General features: G+C 31.0%; 1 protein-coding gene across 2 annotated transcripts in view; it reads right to left on the reverse strand.

Annotated features, from left to right (window-relative positions):
* Positions 1-675: 675 nt before the first annotated feature.
* sigmar (Tumor necrosis factor alpha-induced protein 8-like protein sigmar) overlaps positions 676-22,890 on the reverse strand; it is a 44,264-nt gene continuing 22,049 nt past the window's right edge. The window contains exons 1-4 of one of the 2 annotated variants that reach the window (XM_065513393.1): positions 21,399-21,477; positions 20,930-21,084; positions 5,132-5,269; positions 676-4,862 (exon numbers count right to left, since the gene is read on the reverse strand). In XM_065513393.1, coding sequence (XP_065369465.1) covers positions 4,587-4,862; positions 5,132-5,269; positions 20,930-21,084; positions 21,399-21,462 — 633 coding nt within the window. In that variant the 5' untranslated portion in view covers positions 21,463-21,477 and the 3' untranslated portion in view covers positions 676-4,586. Of the gene's footprint in view, positions 4,863-5,131; positions 5,270-20,929; positions 21,085-21,398; positions 21,478-22,890 lie in introns of those variants that run through there. The other variant, XM_065513394.1, reaches the window with a different exon arrangement.

The raw sequence follows: 22,890 nt of genomic DNA on the forward strand, positions 1-22,890 counted from the left end.
GTTATCAAGTTTAAAGCTGTCGTGGTGTAATGGGATTCCCTGATGCCATGTTGGTGTGTGCAAGCGAGAATTGCTCTTTCAGGGATGGTAATAGTAGCGATTCTAAAACCTTTTCTACTGGTGATAATAGAGAAATCGGGCGGTTTTCTCCAATTGTAGCGGGTTTAACAGGTTTTAGAATGGGAATAATTCGCGCAACGTTCCAAATATCAGGAATCACCAACTTGCGAATCGAGAGTTCGAGAAGCTGTGTAACTTTACCAAGATTCTTTAACATAAGCATTGAGATGCCATCAGGACCAAGAGCTTTCGAGGGTTTAGATTTGGAGTGAAGGACTAGGGCATAGTATCTCGTTTGAGATTCTTAGTTTTCCGGATTATGGCTCTTTTGTCCTGGTTCTGAGAGGTGGGGTGTTCGACAAACTGTCGACAGAACTGAATTGCACATTTCCAAGTATGTAGTAGTTTATAATGATGGAAATGTTTGCAAACATGATGAATGTTACAAGCAGTCGTTACAGACCGTTAAATTGAAATTGTTAGTGTAATTTCGTAACAATATTATTTTTCATTTGAGATCTCTGAATTTTGGCATTTAACAACAAAATCTTGTATTTGTTGTCCCTGGACGTATTCTCCATATGAAATTCGCCTCGATTATGAATAATAAGATAATTATTATATTTATTGTTTGTTTTATTAATAATTAACATACATAAACATGTATAAACAATTAAAAGTTACAAAGAAACATATTTTTTAAATTTTGTTTTATTAAGAAATTCGTCATTGGAAACAATCCAATTGGGTGGTGCTTAAGTTCTGGTCAATATCAATATGTATATTTAATTCTATTTATATCTAAATGCAAATGTTTTACACATACATACAATTATTTATTTTTTATTATTTATATATGTATGTAATTATTATTATTATATAGTAGTGTTAAATTATTTTTACGTATGTATGCATATGATTTTTGTCTTCGTAGAATAGTAAAAAAGTACAAATTTAATAAATTGCTTCAATATAAAGTTTACAAGTAGTAATTGTATTGATTTAATATCATATTCTTGTTTATGCGTATAATTTAATACATTATGTACCTACAATACATTAATACATACATACATATCGTCGATGAGCCAACAAGAAGTTCAATGTGTTTTCAGGAGAGCTAAAAAACTGCTGAACTAACAGACATATTTGAGAATAGTTTGACAAGTGAATAACAAAGTGAATCTAAAAAAATAAATTAGTAATTACACATGATACTTTTTGTGGCCGCAACGACGATAAACACTATTATCGCTACCTTAATATAATATTATATAGCATAATTAATAATGGTAAAAACGAAATACATATCTAATACATACATATATACTATATGTTTATTATTATTATAATTACAAATAACTGAAATGGTTGAAACAACATTTTACATTAAGGCAACGATACAAATTTATTCTAATATAAAAGTATTTGAGACCGTTAAAAAAATGATGTAATTGTGTATAACTACCTAATATTATATTTGCTTTTGTATACAAAAAAATATATATTATTGTACATATTAAGGACGTCACTTTTTAAAAGATAAAAACCACATACATATTCTGCAAAATATCCAAATAAACTAAATGTAATTTTGTTTATATTAAATACTACCCTTTTTAAATAAAAGTTCGTTTCATTATTCTTTTATAAATAATCTTTGTTAAGTACTATGCAATTCTACATAAATATTTGCACAAATATTGGATGTAAGCGTAATAATAATAATTTTTTCACAACTTTAATTCGAATTAATGCAATAGAAATACTCATTTAAATACATCATACATACATATAAAAGTTATTGTTTGATATTAGCTATTTTCGCGCAGCTCTTTCTTTCGTTAAGCTCTTTCAAGCTTAACGATGAGAAATTATTATTTTTACTGGAGAAAATGTTTCCAGCTGAAAAAACGGAACTAGCAATACAATAAAATATTGTTAACTTATTGTGAGGCATTTTTTGAAAACGCTGAATATTGTAACAAAAGAAACACAATTACTACTGCGAGATCGAAACTTACTTAGTAAATTATTTTACCTTATTTCAATTGTTTGTGACTTTGTGATTCTCATGTAGAGAATCTATTGTAATAGAAACGAAGTTTCACATATACGAATGCTAACTAAAATGCGTTTTCAACTAACATATAACAATTGCGACTTCTAAGTGAATAAGCCAGTTTTGAATTGGCCGAATATGTTTTCATTCTATGCACCTTTGAGCTATTTTTTACGCTAATGTATGTATTTATTTATTTAAATTTAAATGTAACAATTAATATCATTGTGATTACAAGCAGCTGTGGATATGACTTAGTTTTATATTTTGAAATACTTAAGTTAATTTACACACATGCACAAATGTATGTATAACTTTGGAAATACTGTTTTGGAATGCTGATTGCTGAATAATAAGAAACTACGAGAATTTAATATGACATACATATTTATTGTATACACTGAATATAATACATGCCTCATAGTACGAAAAAGCGTTCTACTTTCTACGTACTATACAAGAAAATTTCGTTTATAATACGGAACGTTATTTACTCCAACCCGTAGGCCGTGTGTGACACGGTAGCAAAGTATGAGGGAAAGTAAATTTTTGATAGATATGAGGTGAATAAAATTTCATTAGCTTATAGGGCTACACAAATTTTTGACAAATGAACCGAAATATTTGACAAACATAAAATATACAAAACTAAAATGTATATTTCTAATTTCATTTGTATTTCATTATTAAATCTTAATAAAATAAAAATATATCAATAACCCCCAGTAACACGAAGTCTGGTTATGTATTAATAGTTAAACTGTCAGTTTTCATACAAAAATATTTTTAACCGACAGTATAACTCATAGGGTAACATAGAGACGAGACGTAATTGTCAAAAACCTAAGTCTGTTGTCAAAAACCTAACTCTTTCAAACAACAAAATACATGCTAGTCAATGTATTATGTTATTTTATCAAACATATGATTTGTTGAATTTTTGTTTGACAAATCGGAGTTTCTCGTCTCTATGTATAATTCTCTATGGTATAACTATTAGTTTGGCCATAACCAGGGTTCGTGTTTATAAGGGTAAAGAGTGAAAAACAAATAATTTGTTCTTAAGTATTTTGGATTTTCTAGAGAATTGTCAAAATTTATTGGAGTCAAATACATATTGGAGTCATTTAGCACAGCAAAATTATGAAATTTTTCCACCATAGGATAATTGTAATTTACCATTGAACTTTGCTACCGTTTCACACACGCCCGTATTCTCTTTTTTCATAGATGTTATGTAATGCATTTTTATTTTACGAAAACTCATTTGTTATAATTTATATAATTTTTCGTAACATAAAAAAAAAAAATATTTTGTTTCGAAACTAATTCTTTACTTTCGTAAATTAAATTAGTTTTAATTCGAAATACTTTCAACTGTACATTAGGGCTATATTTGTTTTCGTTTTTTTAATATTAAAATGGTCCTGATATAGTCGAATAGCCCATAATAATCTGAGGTAATTTGTTCAAAAATGACCCGAAACATGTGTTTTCGTAAATAACACAATATTGACAATCGCATGGAACAAAAATTTGGTTATAGCCTAATGTGCATATGTTGAATTAAGAATTAATTCGTAGTGTGAATTCACGTAATATTTTGTATAATGTAATAAGGCATGGATGGATTCATTTCAGTGTATATAGCAATTCATTTGAAAGTCATATTAGTTGTTTCAATAAATATTTAAGTATGTATGTATATTAAGGTGGCCCCGTTTGTACTGAGGAAAAATAAGGTGTTGATTTTCCCAACTAAAATTAAATTTTATTTAGTTTAAAGAGTATTTGATGGATCAAAGAATAAAAGAGTAATTTTTGAAGGTTTTTATGACTTTTTCATATTTATCGCAAAGGAAACATATGAAATATTGGCATTATGTCAAAGGCCTTGTTTTTGAGAGGCGCATTCATATCTGAATTCTAGTGCAAAGAAACTGAAAAACTCATTTCGCTGATAGTATATGAGGTTTAAAATAATTATCAAAAATTGTAATATGTTTGAACTTACACGATCATCACATGATACCAATATTTTATATTTCCTCTGCGAGAAATATGAAAAAAATCACACAAAATTTTGTAAAAGATCTTATATACTTGGGCCCAGAATATCCGAAACTTTTTATGGACACCCTAATATACATACATAATGTATATGAATCATAATTATTTGCCATTTATACGTAATATAGTGTTAGTGATTTTGTAAATAGTTAAAGATTAATAAGACATATATATATATATATATATATATATATATATATATATATTGTTTTACAAGTTACTCATATTAAAAGTGTAGGCATAATTTTAAAGTGGTTTTTGGTATTGCAGTTTAAATTAAATTTAAACCCTAACTCTACACATCAGGTTTTGTGATATGTTCATTTGTAGAGTAAATTTGTATAAATATGTAATTTGATTTAGATAATTCTTTGGTTTTTATATTTTTCGTTATTCAAATATCCCCTGTATCCATGGCAGTATTAATATCAGCTACGATTTTTCCCATCACTTCCCGATATGGCGAATTTGGTTTAAATGCTGTTTCCAACAGAGTTTGATCGCCAAAAAATTCAAATACTTCATCGATGCGATTTAAAGACTTTTCCGTTAAATGTTTCTCAACAATACATTTCAAAGATGCATGTGATTCTGCTATCGATTTTTGTAAATATGGCAGGTCAAAGCTGTAATCAACTTCATAGAATGATATAACTGATAGCTGAGTATTCTGAAAAATGTGGTTAAAATTATTAATATGAGAAATTTAAGTATGTAAGTTAGTGTGAATTCCAAAACGTATAATTGCAAAGCAACCTAAAAAAGGAATACGTTTTCAACGCAACCGTGTAAAGTTTTACAATTTCACATGTTGCATAATGCATGAAAGACTAAAAACAGACAGTTTTGATAAAGATAGCTTTGCAAATTATTTTGATGTTTTTGAACTCACTCTTATTATGTAAATATGTAGTTATATATTCAACAAAAAAGCAATACCTGAAACTTTCGTTTAAATATTTCAGCTTGTGTCTGTTCTTCAGCACTAAATTGATTGTTACGATGTAAGACTCCAATTTTTATAACAATTTTAATGACATTCTTAATAATTTTCTCTGCTTTAACCTTGTTGCCACTCTGAAAAATAAAAAAATAAAACTTTATTTATATTATATTAAAACTCCATATACATATCGCTCATTTGCTGCAACAACGTAATAATTAAAAAAACCCAAATTCCGAGTTTGCATAGTAAATAAGTTGTTTTAATAACTGACAAAGTATTGCGAACTAGCTTCTAAAATTACATAGAAGCATTTGGAACGCCACACGGTGGCTCATATCTCAATTTCATCGCCCAAAAGTCCAACAAAAATTTTAATGCCATTCAATAGTAAACACATTGAAACTGAGGTAGCCAAAAAATTAGATAAAAATATTGCCAATTGCGTGCGTGGCATGCTGTTAAAGTCAAATATTTTACGTCATTTTATAAAAATGTGATTTTTGTAAATTTGATCATTACTCGCAAACTATTATAGATAATTGGATGATTTTTCTTTTGTTATGTTGGTAGGATAATAGTCTTTAAGAGCTGATATGATTTGTCATTGTACCGTTTATACCTGATGTGTTATTAATTTTTTTCACAGGTACTATATTTTAGCCAAATTTGAATTTCAGTGGAGTAAAAGTGCTTAGGGTCAAAAGGGGTTAAACCAATTTTACAACCAGGAGAAAGTCCAAAGTGTCCTCTTTAAGCCTATATATACTTGTTGACCTGTTTGTTGAACACTTTTTTCATTTGAATGAAATTACTCCCAAATTTTTGTTCTATTTTTATTTTATTTGTTCATATGACTGGAGCAAAGTACAAGTCGCAATTTTGAAGATATTGCGATAAAATTTGGTACATAAATTTCGGCCCGAGGTCGATGTCTATTGAAAATTACTGAAATCGGTCCACTATCGGTCACCTAGCACCCATACAAATGTTCTCCCGAAGTTATACTTTATCGGTCGTAGATGGTTAATTTATATATGTATCTACACAAATTTTGCTCCAAATAAGTTTTATATAAACTGAATTAATGTCGCCTAATTTCATGGCGATCGGTCCATTATTAGTTATAGCTCCCATATAAGACCCGCTTCCGAAAATCACTTTAACGAGCATAAATCTCTTAAAAATGTTGGTATAAACATAAAATTCAATAGAAATAACATTCATATAGACGTAAATCACACGACCTAATTTCATGGCGATCGGTCCATTATTAGTTATAGCTCCCATATAAGACCCGCTTCCGAAAATCACTTTAACGAGCATAAATCTCTTAAAAATGTTGGTATAAACACAAAATTCAATAGAAATAACTTCCATATAGACATAAATCACACGACCTAATTTCATGGCGATAGGTCCATAATTAGTCATAGCTCCCATATAAGACCCGCTTCCGAAAATCATTCACGAAAATAAATTATAGTGTAGGGTATTATATAGTCGAGCTTGGCCGAACATACTTCCTTACTTGTTTTTATCTGCTGATAACTTTTTTAATAAGTATAGCTGATTCAAAAAACAAAAACTTTGCATTTTCATACTAAATGCTATAAAAAATTAAAAGTTCAACTTTAACCTTAAATTGCGCAACAACTGCTGAACCGATTTTAATGAAATTAAAACTGGAGAAAAATTCAAGAAGTTATCTGTCCACCAAAAATTTCGAAAATATCTCTATCGGTTCAAAAGTTACAGAGTTTTGGCCGATGAAAAACGAAAATGAGCCACTGTGCGCCATAGAAGAAGTTTGTCCTAATTTTATAACTTATTGTCTATTACTTGCAATAACGTATTATTTTAGTTGTGCGTTAAGTTATCTAAAAAAGTGACATATTTTGTTATGTGTTTTTTATTTTCATTTAAAAAAAACATATACATATATCGGTTTAAAAACTAAAAATGCGTCCCCTGACCCCCGTTAACTAATAGTTATACTGACAGTTTTCAAAATAAAAATTTTAAACCAAACTTAATGGGGATGAAAAGTTAAACTTTTTGAGTTATGACGTCGCGACGTTGCAGCAAATGAGCGACTGTACATAATATATGGGCATTTCCAACGAAAAATCCACCCAGACCGAAACATTAAAACTGTTTTTCTTTATTGTATTATTTAACCCTCTAACCGGCAAGGCTGCCTTTAGGCGGGTATGTTAAATGTATGTAATGCTGCTTTATTTGGTTATTTTTCCCGTTATAACGGTAAATATGAGTAAAGAGACAAACAATTTACTTATTGTGATAAACAAGAACGTGCACTTGTCTTTTGTTTGTTTTTATTCCAACGTATTTCTTTTTTTTTCATATAATAACCTGGTATATTATTTTACCTCGCAATAAAATTGGCCGGTTAGAGGGTTAAGATAAATATTCAAGCTTAATTAAATTAAAGTGTTGAAGGCCTTCCTTAGTTGCGATGGCGAGATACCGGGTGACAAAGTTCAAGTTCTCATTTTGATCAGTTGTGTTTTATTTTTAAGGGCATCTTCTCATTACAATTTATAATTCTAGGAGTCGCTGTGCAATTGGACTCTTACCACAAAACTTTTGCTACAACAACAGCTAACCGCAAAATAAATGCAAAAGAGCAAAACAAACAATCAACGGTCAATTTTTAATAATATTTTAAAAAAGTTTAATAAAATAAACTAATTATAAAAAAATTTCTGTTATTAAAGATATAGTTAATTTTATATTCATTTTCAAAAATGTGTAACGTCACGCCATATTGTGATTAATTTCCTTGCATTGATTGAACGATGTCCGCCAATTACAGACCGCAATTTTGTTTCAGCCCAAGGACAAAGCCGGGAAATGACTGAAATCAGTCCATTATTTCACCTAGGCCCCATACAAATGTCCGGAAATTGGACTTCATCGGTCATAACTTCTTAATTTATATAGGTATCTACTAGGGTATTCATTCGACTAATGATCGTTCGATTAATCGAATAATTTCTTGCGAATAATTATTCGAACAATTTAAAAATGGCCATTTTCGAATAACGAATAATTCGAACAATTTTATGTAGAATAATCGAATAAAACGAATAAATGTTTATATATTTTTAAATTTATTAAATTGCTTAAAATTTTTCACAATTCCAAATTTAAATATGTAATAATGACTCACAAAAATTGTATTGTTTCTGAAATTCGACAAATAACTAAAGACAAAGGGACTTTCGATCACTGTAGATGAGTGTTTCGATAGCTCCTTCTATAAATATATAAATATTACTGCAAGAAGTTACAATTCTAAAAACAAATCTTTCAAAATTTTTAACTTAGGACATGAACCAATGAAAATAAAAGGTACGGAATAAAATAATTGTTATTAAGCTGGCGAAATTTTAGATGAATCCCAATTAATAAGTGATATTGAGGATCACATTTATAATGATCTTAAATATATTTAAGTGATGTTATTAACCGCGTACGTAAGTGTTGCAAAATATTTAATAAATCGAATGATTTTGACACAAATATTGCAACCTAACGTTTTGTTACAAGAAAAGCATCGTTGAACATCTTTGTCTAACATGGTAATAAACTTCAAATTAGACACGTTCACTGACAATGATATCAAACTTTGGACAGATTCCCTTCATTGTGTAATTTCCCAATACCACTTTACTAAGCAAAGATTCGGCAACGTTGATAGAACTTGATGTATAATACAATTTGTTATAAATAATTTAGAAATAGTGAATAATTAATTTACTAAAGAATTAGTTACTCAATGTAAAACTTGAATTAATTAACGACATAAAAAAGTTCTTAATACGTTTATATTGTATTTGAATTCAGAATCATATCCAACTAGCTCAAATTGTTTAAAGCATAGCTCCAAAACGGAATCTAAAGGGTTTGCCAGTCAATTGTTTTGTAGATTGTTCGGGAGTTAATCTGATCAGAATATTGTGTTGAAATGATTTGTTAATCACTTCAATTTGACATGATTAAAACTTAATCACTTCATTAATCACATACAATCACCTGAATATACCTCAAATCGACTATGATGCAGCATCGGCCACATTTCAGTGTAGTACCGATAAATAAATTTTGACAGAAGTTTTTTTTCCCTTAAAAAACCTTAAATAATTCATCAATGTTCACAATTTCATAATTAAAAAGTTTAAAATAATCTGCTGATATCTTTAATAAAGTATTTATTTCCATATTTAATTCCTTAAAGAAATATAAATTTGTTTGTTGTTTTTTATTTGTCAACTTAATCATTTTAATGTCAACTTAAGCATCTCCAATGAAATGTGAACGGCTTTGATTAACTTAATCAACATTTTGCTTAAACGCGTTTAAAAGCCCAAGTGTGAACATATATTACTTTTTTTTTAAAAAATTTAAATTATTCGAATAATTCATTAATTTTAAACGTGTGATCGAATTATTCGAACAAGTTAAAATCTCTTATTCGAATTATTCGTTTTATTCGAACAAGAGAAAAATCGAATAATTCGAATACCCTAGTATCTACACAAATTTCGCTCCAAATAAGTTTTATATTTACGGAAGTCATGTTATGTAATTTTATGATGATCGGTCAGTAATTAGTCATAGCTCCCATATAAGTCCAGATTCCGAAAAACCATTTTGGTATCCACATAAAATTCAACAAAAATAAGTTTCATATAGACATAAATTACGCGACCTAATTTCATGGCGATCGGTCCATAATTAGTCATAGCTCCCATATAACGCCAACTTGCGAAAATCATTTACGAAAATAAATTATTGAAATTATAAAAATGTTACTGAGTGTAGGTTATTATATAGTCCGGCTTGACCGACCATACTTTTCTACTTGTTTTCTTTTTCTTATTACTTAACCAAAAAATATATCAAATGGAAATTTTAGTAACGTGACGGCTAACAAATAAAACAAGAGGAAAGTTTTTTAAATTTTATAATATAATCATACTTCAAAAAGTCTTGCCCAATTCGCAGTGTTATGCAATTTTGTAATGCAAGTCAAACAGCACTTCTGTTTTTGGTAACGCAACCAATCGTATATGTTTGCTAATATTTTGAACTCCTTAGGGTCAATTGTTGCAATATTTGTTTGGAATAAAGTGATACTTAATTAAGGACTGAGTTCGAAAAATTCTTAACATGCGTATATGTTAATAAAAATTAAACCACTAAACTTACAGTTTTGATTTTTTTATTTGATTGAAATTATTATAACAATTTATAAAAAAAAAAATATTTTTATAGGTCTAATCACTAGCGATGAAATTTTGAACCTTTTGCGGAAACCCTTCCATTATAGTTTTTATAGAGCTTTCTGTCACTTTTTTCGTATAGGTAGTCCATCTCCGATTAAAATCTGCAACATTTTTGAACACTTTTTTTGTGCTCTTCAATTCTTTTTTAACAAGAGCCCAATTCTCTCCCCTGGACTTAGCGCCAGGCAGTTTGGAGGATTTGCCTGTGTGGGTAGAAATACCACATTATTGTTCTTTTACCACTCAAGACCTTTCTTACCAAAGTGACAGGATGCCAAATCAGGCTAAAAATAAGTGGACACATTAAGAAGTCTTATGAGTGGAAGCATAATTTTTTTACAAACATTCCGCAACTGCATATTGCTTGCCATACCAAAAACTTTTTGGGAAAATTTTCCGCTTTTGGGTCCTAAACTTGTCCACAACATTCCCTCGAGCATCAACACATAAAAATATTGACACGGAAGCTGCGAAAGATTGTCCATATGTACGTTTCGTCATCCATTATGCAGCAGGTACATTTTTTGTATAAAATTTTACTTAAATTTCGGTGATCTGTCTTTGTCCTCTAAATTTTTAGCACAGTTCCTGTCAGGAACTTTTTTAGCCTTGTTTGGTTTTAAACATGCTTTGGCTTTTACTTTGCTTTAGAAACATCATGTGGACCATTCCTTCCTACCTGAATCAGGTTTCCTATCAACGGACAAGTTCTACCGCTACTGTTTAATATTATTTGAATCAGTTTGATAATATAATTTAATAATTTTAGTACGTAATTTTTTCTGGTCACTCATTTTAATCAGTTTAAAAACAAATGAATATAATTGACATTAAACATAATAACTGACATGCTTTACAAAGGTAACTCAAATAATACTTGGGTTAAAAGTTTTAATGAAAAATCACTTTCGGAATCACTTTCATATTATTCTACATTCAGTAAATATTTATTATTGAATATCTGGAGAACTATAGCCAGTGATGCCAAGTGTAGGGAATTTTTCCTTTTTTAGTGATTTCCTACAATTGTCGAATTGTAGGGAGTTTTTGCAATGACAATTTAAAACTATATACATATTTTCCAATTATTAAATTAAAAAACATAAAATTTGTTTTAGCGTATCATTATAAATTCGTAAATCTGGTATAATATGAAGTAAGCGTCAATTATACATTGACAGTACCGCCCCCTCCCTTAACCTCTTCCTGGAAGTAATGAGCATCTCAATAAATACTGGATATATTGAGTTAGAAATTCTCATTGTATGTATATATTCCACCCGTCATCAGCATTGGGGCTAGTTATCATCCCAGAATAGCCCACCTTTTGTAAGGAGATAACAAAATTATACTTGGCGATTTCAATGCTCACCACGAGAGTTGCTACTCCCAGCTAGCAAACGGTTCACGCGGTATATCATTATCAGACCAGATAGTCGATCCGGACATCGCCGCACTCAACGAAGCTCACCAGACATTTCAAGCTTCTGCATGTCGCTTCTTGCCCATACCACCTGACAAGCTCAAATGGCATTAAACTCAGATCACATCCCTTTCTTGATCATAGTAGAGAAGTCTAGCGACTTTGTGGATAAGCGCACGTTCGTTAATTACAACAAAGCCGACTGGCAAGGCTTTACGAACTACAAAGACGATTCATTATGTCACTTACCCCCACATTTACCAGAAGGGTTCACCCAATATTTAGAAAAATAGTCCTTTATGCGGCAAGGCGCTTTATCCCAGCTGGAAGAATACCAAATATTAGACCAAATTTCCCATCTCAGGAAGTACGTATGGCACAAGAGCGCGATCTCCTACGTGCTAGCAACCCAGCTAATGAGCAAATTGAGCAGTTGACGGCTAAAATTTACTATATCGTCGACGAGCATTGCCGCAACAAATGGTTAGACCACCTAAATCATTGCACAACTGACTCTATATCGCTAAGGTCTACTATTAAAAGTCTATCTGGAAATAATAATAGAAATCAAAACCTTGCTGCTATTGCGTTTAACAACTCGCACAGCGTTGCCGTTTTGGTTATTTATAACCAAAATTGGATGTGTATTTATTTTTCATTTTGGTTACTTTTTTCAAACATTTTGTTATAGTCGGATTTTTCAATATTAAAATATACGATCCTAACGACCAAAAAAATTTAAAATATATAAACATTTTTGAGAACGAATAATTATTTTAAAAGATATTTACGTTTTAGGGATGTAAATGAGTTCTCAATATTGGTTTAATTTCACAGCGGAACAGACATTTTAGTGCCGAAAATTTCAACAGCGTTTTGTACGCGATGCTGAACCCTCAGTACTATGTTAAACTTGTTTTTTTCCAGTCAACTCTCGTTTTCGAAATATCGCGGTTTTTTTAAATTTTGAGTAATGCAGCTTAGAATGTGATTTTTTTTTGACATGCAACTGGTCTACATATATCTATATGTTTCTTTTGAGTATAATAATGCTAATATATAAAAAATTAAAAGTCATTTTAAACAACAAAAAATATATATTTCAACAAAAAAGTTAACAAAACCTCAATTCCTTAAAAAAATATTGAAGAAAATTAAAGAACATCACAAAATTCATATTTCACTTAAATTCGTACACTTATATTAAATTATAATTTAAACTTTAAAAATTAAAAAAAAAATTAATATTAAATAATACTAATACTTTGCACAGTGGTTTATAAACTTTTTTTTTGGAAATAATTCGGTATCTCGGGAATTATTGGAGATATTATTACAAAATTTCACATGGTTAGAGCTGAGGTGTTTTTGAGTTGAATTACATTTGTTCAGCTTCCTAGGGGTAATACGGGCCAGTTTGTGCCCCCTCAAAGTTGGTCACCTCGGGACTCAAAATTTTTAAAAAAATCCCCAAAAATTCATTCATAAAATATAAATAGTCCTTGAGAAGATCTACAAAAAATACGCTTACATGTGTAGGTTATCTCCTTCAGTTGAAGAGATATTTAGGTTTATTTTTTTTTTTAATTTTGCTCGATTTTTTTTGTTTTTTAGATATGGCGGCCCTACGGAGGGTCGAATTTTTTTTCAAAATATCAGCTATATTGGCAATAAAATTCTAAATAAAATAAAAAAAACTTGGTAACAGTTATCTCGTCCGTGTAAAAAGTTACACGCATCCAAAGTTGGAAAATGTAAAATGGGCCTAATTTTTTACGATTTTTCCTAAAAAAGTCCCTATATTTTTTCTTTTGTAGAAACAAATTTTCTTTGGGACTATATACAATTTTTATATGTTCCGGAAAGAAAACTTAATGCAAAAGCATGTAAAGTAAAATTGGGCTCACTTAAGCGGACACAATTTTAAAAAAAATATTTAGGTTTCAGTAAAAAATTCTAAAAAGACAAAGCACCGATCCTCGAAAAAGTTCCGTATTTTTATAACCCTATATGTTGTTTAAATACTTAGAAAGTTGTTTTACTATCACACGGTAAATAGCGTCACAGTAGGCACTTTTCTAAAAAAACTCAGTTTTTGAAACACATTTTCCCCGTTTTAGGAATTTCGGTATTTGAAAATAAAAAATGTCAATAATTATAATGTCATTAATTTAAGGACATTTGGATCTAAATTAGTTCCCAATTTTGTTATGATATCTTTAACCGTTAAAATTTTACATTAAATCAAATTTTATATTTTTCTTCACGGAAAATCACCATATTATAATTAAATTCTTTAATTTTATTAAAATATGAATCTACAAGTCCTAAGGTTTTTACCAATATCAAATACTTATATAAAAAGCATATATCTACTACTCAGAAGCTCCACAAAAAAAACAAGAGCCCAATTCTCTCCCCTGGACTTAGCGCCAGGCAGTTTGGAGGATTTGCCTGTGTGGGTAGAAATACCACATTATTGTTCTTTTACCACTCAAGACCTTTCTTACCAAAGTGACAGGATGCCAAATCAGGCTAAAAATAAGTGGACACATTAAGAAGTCTTATGAGTGGAAGCATAATTTTTTTACAAACATTCCGCAACTGCATATTGCTTGCCATACCAAAAACTTTTTGGGAAAATTTTCCGCTTTTGGGTCCTAAACTTGTCCACAACATTCCCTCGAGCATCAACACATAAAAATATTGACACGGAAGCTGCGAAAGATTGTCCATATGTACGTTTCGTCATCCATTATGCAGCAGGTACATTTTTTGTATAAAATTTTACTTAAATTTCGGTGATCTGTCTTTGTCCTCTAAATTTTTAGCACAGTTCCTGTCAGGAACTTTTTTAGCCTTGTTTGGTTTTAAACATGCTTTGGCTTTTACTTTGCTTTAGAAACATCATGTGGACCATTCCTTCCTACCTGAATCAGGTTTCCTATCAACGGACAAGTTCTACCGCTACTGTTTAATATTATTTGAATCAGTTTGATAATATAATTTAATAATTTTAGTACGTAATTTTTTCTGGTCACTCATTTTAATCAGTTTAAAAACAAATGAATATAATTGACATTAAACATAATAACTGACATGCTTTACAAAGGTAACTCAAATAATACTTGGGTTAAAAGTTTTAATGAAAAATCACTTTCGGAATCACTTTCATATTATTCTACATTCAGTAAATATTTATTATTGAATATCTGGAGAACTATAGCCAGTGATGCCAAGTGTAGGGAATTTTTCCTTTTTTAGTGATTTCCTACAATTGTCGAATTGTAGGGAGTTTTTGCAATGACAATTTAAAACTATATACATATTTTCCAATTATTAAATTAAAAAACATAAAATTTGTTTTAGCGTATCATTATAAATTCGTAAATCTGGTATAATATGAAGTAAGCGTCAATTATACATTGACAGTACCGCCCCCTCCCTTAACCTCTTCCTGGAAGTAATGAGCATCTCAATAAATACTGGATATATTGAGTTAGAAATTCTCATTGTATGTATATATTCCACCCGTCATCAGCATTGGGGCTAGTTATCATCCCAGAATAGCCCACCTTTTGTAAGGAGATAACAAAATTATACTTGGCGATTTCAATGCTCACCACGAGAGTTGCTACTCCCAGCTAGCAAACGGTTCACGCGGTATATCATTATCAGACCAGATAGTCGATCCGGACATCGCCGCACTCAACGAAGCTCACCAGACATTTCAAGCTTCTGCATGTCGCTTCTTGCCCATACCACCTGACAAGCTCAAATGGCATTAAACTCAGATCACATCCCTTTCTTGATCATAGTAGAGAAGTCTAGCGACTTTGTGGATAAGCGCACGTTCGTTAATTACAACAAAGCCGACTGGCAAGGCTTTACGAACTACAAAGACGATTCATTATGTCACTTACCCCCACATTTACCAGAAGGGTTCACCCAATATTTAGAAAAATAGTCCTTTATGCGGCAAGGCGCTTTATCCCAGCTGGAAGAATACCAAATATTAGACCAAATTTCCCATCTCAGGAAGTACGTATGGCACAAGAGCGCGATCTCCTACGTGCTAGCAACCCAGCTAATGAGCAAATTGAGCAGTTGACGGCTAAAATTTACTATATCGTCGACGAGCATTGCCGCAACAAATGGTTAGACCACCTAAATCATTGCACAACTGACTCTATATCGCTAAGGTCTACTATTAAAAGTCTATCTGGAAATAATAATAGAAATCAAAACCTTGCTGCTATTGCGTTTAACAACTCGCACAGCGTTGCCGTTTTGGTTATTTATAACCAAAATTGGATGTGTATTTATTTTTCATTTTGGTTACTTTTTTCAAACATTTTGTTATAGTCGGATTTTTCAATATTAAAATATACGATCCTAACGACCAAAAAAATTTAAAATATATAAACATTTTTGAGAACGAATAATTATTTTAAAAGATATTTACGTTTTAGGGATGTAAATGAGTTCTCAATATTGGTTTAATTTCACAGCGGAACAGACATTTTAGTGCCGAAAATTTCAACAGCGTTTTGTACGCGATGCTGAACCCTCAGTACTATGTTAAACTTGTTTTTTTCCAGTCAACTCTCGTTTTCGAAATATCGCGGTTTTTTTAAATTTTGAGTAATGCAGCTTAGAATGTGATTTTTTTTTGACATGCAACTGGTCTACATATATCTATATGTTTCTTTTGAGTATAATAATGCTAATATATAAAAAATTAAAAGTCATTTTAAACAACAAAAAATATATATTTCAACAAAAAAGTTAACAAAACCTCAATTCCTTAAAAAAATATTGAAGAAAATTAAAGAACATCACAAAATTCATATTTCACTTAAATTCGTACACTTATATTAAATTATAATTTAAACTTTAAAAATTAAAAAAAAAATTAATATTAAATAATACTAATACTTTGCACAGTGGTTTATAAACTTTTTTTTTGGAAATAATTCGGTATCTCGGGAATTATTGGAGATATTATTACAAAATTTCACATGGTTAGAGCTGAGGTGTTTTTGAGTTGAATTACATTTGTTCAGCTTCCTAGGGGTAATACGGGCCAGTTTGTGCCCCCTCAAAGTTGGTCACCTCGGGACTCAAAATTTTTAAAAAAATCCCCAAAAATTCATTCATAAAATATAAATAGTCCTTGAGAAGATCTACAAAAAATACGCTTACATGTGTAGGTTATCTCCTTCAGTTGAAGAGATATTTAGGTTTATTTTTTTTTTTAATTTTGCTCGATTTTTTTTGTTTTTTAGATATGGCGGCCCTACGGAGGGTCGAATTTTTTTTCAAAATATCAGCTATATTGGCAATAAAATTCTAAATAAAATAAAAAAAACTTGGTAACAGTTATCTCGTCCGTGTAAAAAGTTACACGCATCCAAAGTTGGAAAATGTAAAATGGGCCTAATTTTTTACGATTTTTCCTAAAAAAGTCCCTATATTTTTTCTTTTGTAGAAACAAATTTTCTTTGGGACTATATACAATTTTTATATGTTCCGGAAAGAAAACTTAATGCAAAAGCATGTAAAGTAAAATTGGGCTCACTTAAGCGGACACAATTTTAAAAAAAATATTTAGGTTTCAGTAAAAAATTCTAAAAAGACAAAGCACCGATCCTCGAAAAAGTTCCGTATTTTTATAACCCTATATGTTGTTTAAATACTTAGAAAGTTGTTTTACTATCACACGGTAAATAGCGTCACAGTAGGCACTTTTCTAAAAAAACTCAGTTTTTGAAACACATTTTCCCCGTTTTAGGAATTTCGGTATTTGAAAATAAAAAATGTCAATAATTATAATGTCATTAATTTAAGGACATTTGGATCTAAATTAGTTCCCAATTTTGTTATGATATCTTTAACCGTTAAAATTTTACATTAAATCAAATTTTATATTTTTCTTCACGGAAAATCACCATATTATAATTAAATTCTTTAATTTTATTAAAATATGAATCTACAAGTCCTAAGGTTTTTACCAATATCAAATACTTATATAAAAAGCATATATCTACTACTCAGAAGCTCCACAAAAAAAAGTTGAACGTTTTTTCATATATTGCATGCAAAATGTGTATACTTACATATTAAATGTAACTAATGAATTCAAACGTATACTGACCTTAAAGAAAAGTTGGTATAATGCATTTTTCGCAGTAAAAACAAATAATATTTATTTTCATGTAGGTTAATCTTCATTTAGATATATATTATTTGAACATTTTTATCCTTATATTGTAGGCCATAATATGGGTCCTACAACTGAAGGAGATAACCTACACATGTAAGCGTATTTTTTGTAGATCTTCTCAAGGACTATTTATATTTTAAATTTCAGCTCATTCGGATCATAAATGAATTATTGGGGATTTTTTTAAAAATTTTGAGACCCGAGGTGACCAACTTTGAGGGGACACAAACTGGCCCGTATTACCCCTAGGAAGCTGAACAAATGTAATTCAACTCAAAAACACCTCAGCTCTAACCATGTGAAATTTTGTAATAATATCTCAAATAGTTCCCGAGATACCGAATTATTTCCAAAAAAAAAGTTTCTAAACCACTGTGCTTTGTAGGGTATCCTTTGCTATTTTTTAGTGCCTGTACGATTTTAAATGAAGCGTTGATATTCTGGGCACTGACAGTGTTACCCAATTTTTTTATTTGTAGATAATGGCAATTAAAATTATACCATATTTTCTGATAGGTAATAGCACACACAATATAAAAATAATATTTTAAAATATTTCCAAAACATAAACTTTCTAAAACTAATGAATAAATTCTTACTACGATGGTGTACGATTTTAAGTGCATACTTATTTGTATTAAATTTTATTGAAATACCAATATTTTTAAGAGATTTATGCTAGTTAAAGTGATTTTCGGAACTTGGCCTTATGTGGGAGCTATGACTAATTATGATCCGATCGTCACAAAATTTGGTGATACGAGTTCGGCTTATATAAAACTTATTTGTGCTGAATTTGGTTTGAATATCTACATAACTAAAATATTTATGAGAGCTTAACTATTTTCAGATAGGGCAATTATATGGGGTCTAGGAGAAATAATGGACCGATTCTAACCAAATTTGTATAGAGCACAGTCTGAAGCATAGAGAATATACTTTAGCTGCGTTTCAGGATATAGAAGGCGCCTTTAATAACATTAGAACAGAGGCAATTAGGGACTCGTTAGTGGAACTTAGGGTTAACGACTTCCTGGTGAGTTGGATAGTCTTAATGCTGGAAATCAGGATTATCAACTCAACCCTAGGGGACGATGTGATTAGAAGTGACATCATGCAGGAATCGCTTGGCGATCTCTCGTCCTGGGCTGGGTGTAAACCCATCAAATACTGAGCTTCAATTTGCCGAAATTAGACGGCGTTGAGCTAAGTTTATCAGGGGGAGCCAAGTATTTAGGAACCTTCCTTGACAATAAACTGTCATGGAAAATAAATAAGCAGGAACTCAATTGTTGAGAACTGGGTCTTGCGACCTAGTATGGTTAATTGGATCTACACTTCTGTTGTTAGACCTATTATTACTTATTGTTGCGCAGTGTGGTGGGAGGCAATGAGGAAACGTATCTACAGGACTATACTCAATAAAGCTCAACGGTGTGCATGTCTGGGCATCACAGGTGCCTTAGGTAGTACCCCGCAGGCGGTCTTGGATATAATCCTAAACCTACTACACATTGAGAATTATATTGAGAGTGTGGCAGCAAGGAACTTACTCAGACTATCAGAGTATTCTTTGGTAAAACCCTTGCTGGTAGGTCACACTAGGATACTGTATGAGGCAGGTCTTATTGGTCAGGATATTATTCCTTCTGGAATCTCTGACTATAAGGCCGCGACCTTCAACTTCGGTGCATCACTCCCAATAGAGTTCCCCATTAGGGATAAGTGGGTTGGATCCGATCAACTGTTTGATGGGTGCTCACTTTTCACTGACGGATCCAAGATTAACTCTGGTACAGGGGCCGGGATTTATTTGGTCGACTATAATATTAAGCGCTCATATAGACTCTCTAACGAGTGCAGTGCCTACCAGGCAGAGATTTTTGCGATCTGGAAAGCCACAAAGTTGATAAAGGCACACGTCAATAGAGGGTCTGCAGTGACTATATACGTAGACAGTCAGGCGGCAATAAAGGCTCTGGAATGTAATTTAGTACACTCCAACCTAGACTGTAGGAGAGCTCTAGAGGAGCTATTGCTACACTACTCAGTAAGATTGTGTTGGGTACCTGGGCACCGTGACATACAGGGAAATGAGGTAGCAGATGAACTGGCTAGACATGGTTCTGATCTAGATCATGATACTAGGGAACGGGTGGTTAAACCACCTATATGTCACTACTACAGGTTAATTTACGAAAGATTCCGCGACTATACAAATCAATTCTGGAGCAGTAGGTCAGATTGCAAAGTGTCCAGGGAATTATGGCCAAAACTGAATGCAAACGCAACCGGAACACTGATAGAGTTAGATAGGTATAATCTCAGGATTCTAGTGATAACCGCTCATTGCTCAATTACAGGGTTACAGACTTAGGTGGCTAGGAAATAGATTCCTGGACGAACTTGGTAGTGTTGCTGGCTGCAAACTGAGCAACATACTAAGTTTCATTAAAGGAATAGGGTGGCTATTTAAGGGACGTTCTACGTCGATTCCAAATCCGTAACAAGATCTCTTTCTTTCCCTTTTTAACAGGCGATGTTTGGACTCTTCTCTTATTCTAAATCTATCCTCACTGTTTTATATCTATTGAAGGGAATCACAACGGACCTCAAGGTCTCCGAGTGGAAATGCACATAGTGTACACATAATAATTAAACAATTATTATGCCTTAGCTATGTTGAAAGTTACCCGGCCTTAAAAGCACAAACATATCTTCATACCAAAAATCAGTTTTTTAATATACAAAAATTGAATGCTAATTTTAAAAATTATCTTACATATAAGCTAATCCTAATTTTATTTAAAATAAAAGTTTTAACACTTACGTGAAGTTTGCAAAGGCGATATAAGTTGTCTAATAATGAAGCTGTTGTACCATCAATAAATGTTTTTGCAATATTTTTTGTAGCCATACGAGAAAGGATCTTTTTTTGAGCACGCAGACCAATGTCCCGTGATTTGAAAACCCCATCAGCCATGACTAAATAGTAAAGGAAAAAATTTAATTTATATAAATAAAGAGTATTATTATAAATACATACTACTACATACAATAGTAAATAAAAATATTAAAATAAATATTAAAAATTATACACTAAATTATTGAACAATAACAAATAATTTATTTTGAAGAAAATTAAAAACTGTGCAGATACTTAAAACAAGCTAAAATAAAAAATATCAACAAACGAAATCATAATCTCAAATAGAATTTCATATATAATAATGAAATTTATAAACCATGGGAAAGCAAGATATGCGTTGACTTGCGATAAACAGTCCTTTCTTCTTTACCTTCTAAATTCCAATAGTCAACACTCCAAAGCAGTAGGCATTGACGTATTCCCTCGGCGGCCATAATGGTAACTTTTATGTATTGAATGCATTAAAATAAAGACGATAAATATAGTAATAAATGTACGGGTTTATAAATGAATTCACAAAAAGTAACAAAACCATGTAAACTTAAATATCTAGTACATATTTTTTTTAACTGCAAATGATATCGATGTAATGGACTATATACATAACTTATAACCAGGGAAACCGGAAATATGCGGTTGTTAGCATTGTTTGAAAGTATGGCAACACTGAATGTTTAAGCTGCGAACTTTGATATCGAAAGCTCTAGAACTCGAATATACGAGTTTTGACCGTAGGCTACTAGGCTACTCAGATGCAGATGGAACTGGAAAATGAGTTTATTACATTATAAAGTGTGTCTGTATTTCTACGAATTTATAAACTTGTATAAAGGCACTGAGTGACTATTTAATTCCGTTGTTGTACATTTGAATAAATAAAGAGTTGTTACAATTTTAAACTACTAAACAGCTTTTCACTAAACTGCTTGCAATCAAAAGTATCCGGTTTATTTAACCTTCGCTTTACCAATACCCACCCGGGTGACCACATCGTTTTTATTGGATTAATATTTTTTTTTAATTTTGTTTCGATTTAAATGAAATTTGTACTCACTGAACAAATTTTAGAGTTCTATAGAATTTAATAGAAACATTTTTAACTTTTTATAAGGTTTTTTCAATTTTTTAAAATTTCGTTCGTCGCATATATTTATACAAGAGTAGTGTCACCCGGGTGGGTATTGGTAAACCATGAACATAAAAAACCTTTGGTAAAGCGAAGGTTAAAGGAAATAAACCCCCGTTTTTATACCCTTCACCTTCGTGAGAAGCAACAAAACGTATGTTTGGATGTGCATTCTTTGCGTATTTTGTTTTTCTTTTGGTGTTTTTTTTCGTTTGGCGTTGTTGTTGTTTTTTGTGTTCTTGATAAATTTAGGATGCTGTACGCTGAAAGTGGGCAAATATACATACATATATACTAATTATAAAAAATAATAATGCATCCACAACAAAGGTGAAGGGTATATAAGATTCGGCATAACCGAATATAGCACTCTTACTTGTTAAAAGGTAAAAACGTAACATTATGTAATTGACAAAACCCCCTTCTATATTTATATAAATTTTCAAAGTGGATACTCTTTTAGTTTAGGTGTAGGGTTTTTATCCCAGGAATCAAAAAAGGGTTAAAAGGTTTTTTTACAGTTTTTCGTTTATGTCTCGGCAATAATAGACCGCTTATTATTACTAATTATTTCGGGTTTTTCGAATATTAATTTAAATAGACATACGGACATCGCTTTATCGACTTCACTATCTAAGGAGTGAGATCGAAAAATTCTTAACATACATATATGTTTATAAAAAAGAAACCACTAAACTTACAGCTTTAATTTTTTTTTTATTTGATTGAAATTATT

Source organism: Calliphora vicina, chromosome 5 (assembly GCF_958450345.1).
Source record: "Calliphora vicina chromosome 5, idCalVici1.1, whole genome shotgun sequence".
In the NCBI taxonomy this organism is placed as follows: Eukaryota; Metazoa; Arthropoda; class Insecta; order Diptera; family Calliphoridae; genus Calliphora; species Calliphora vicina.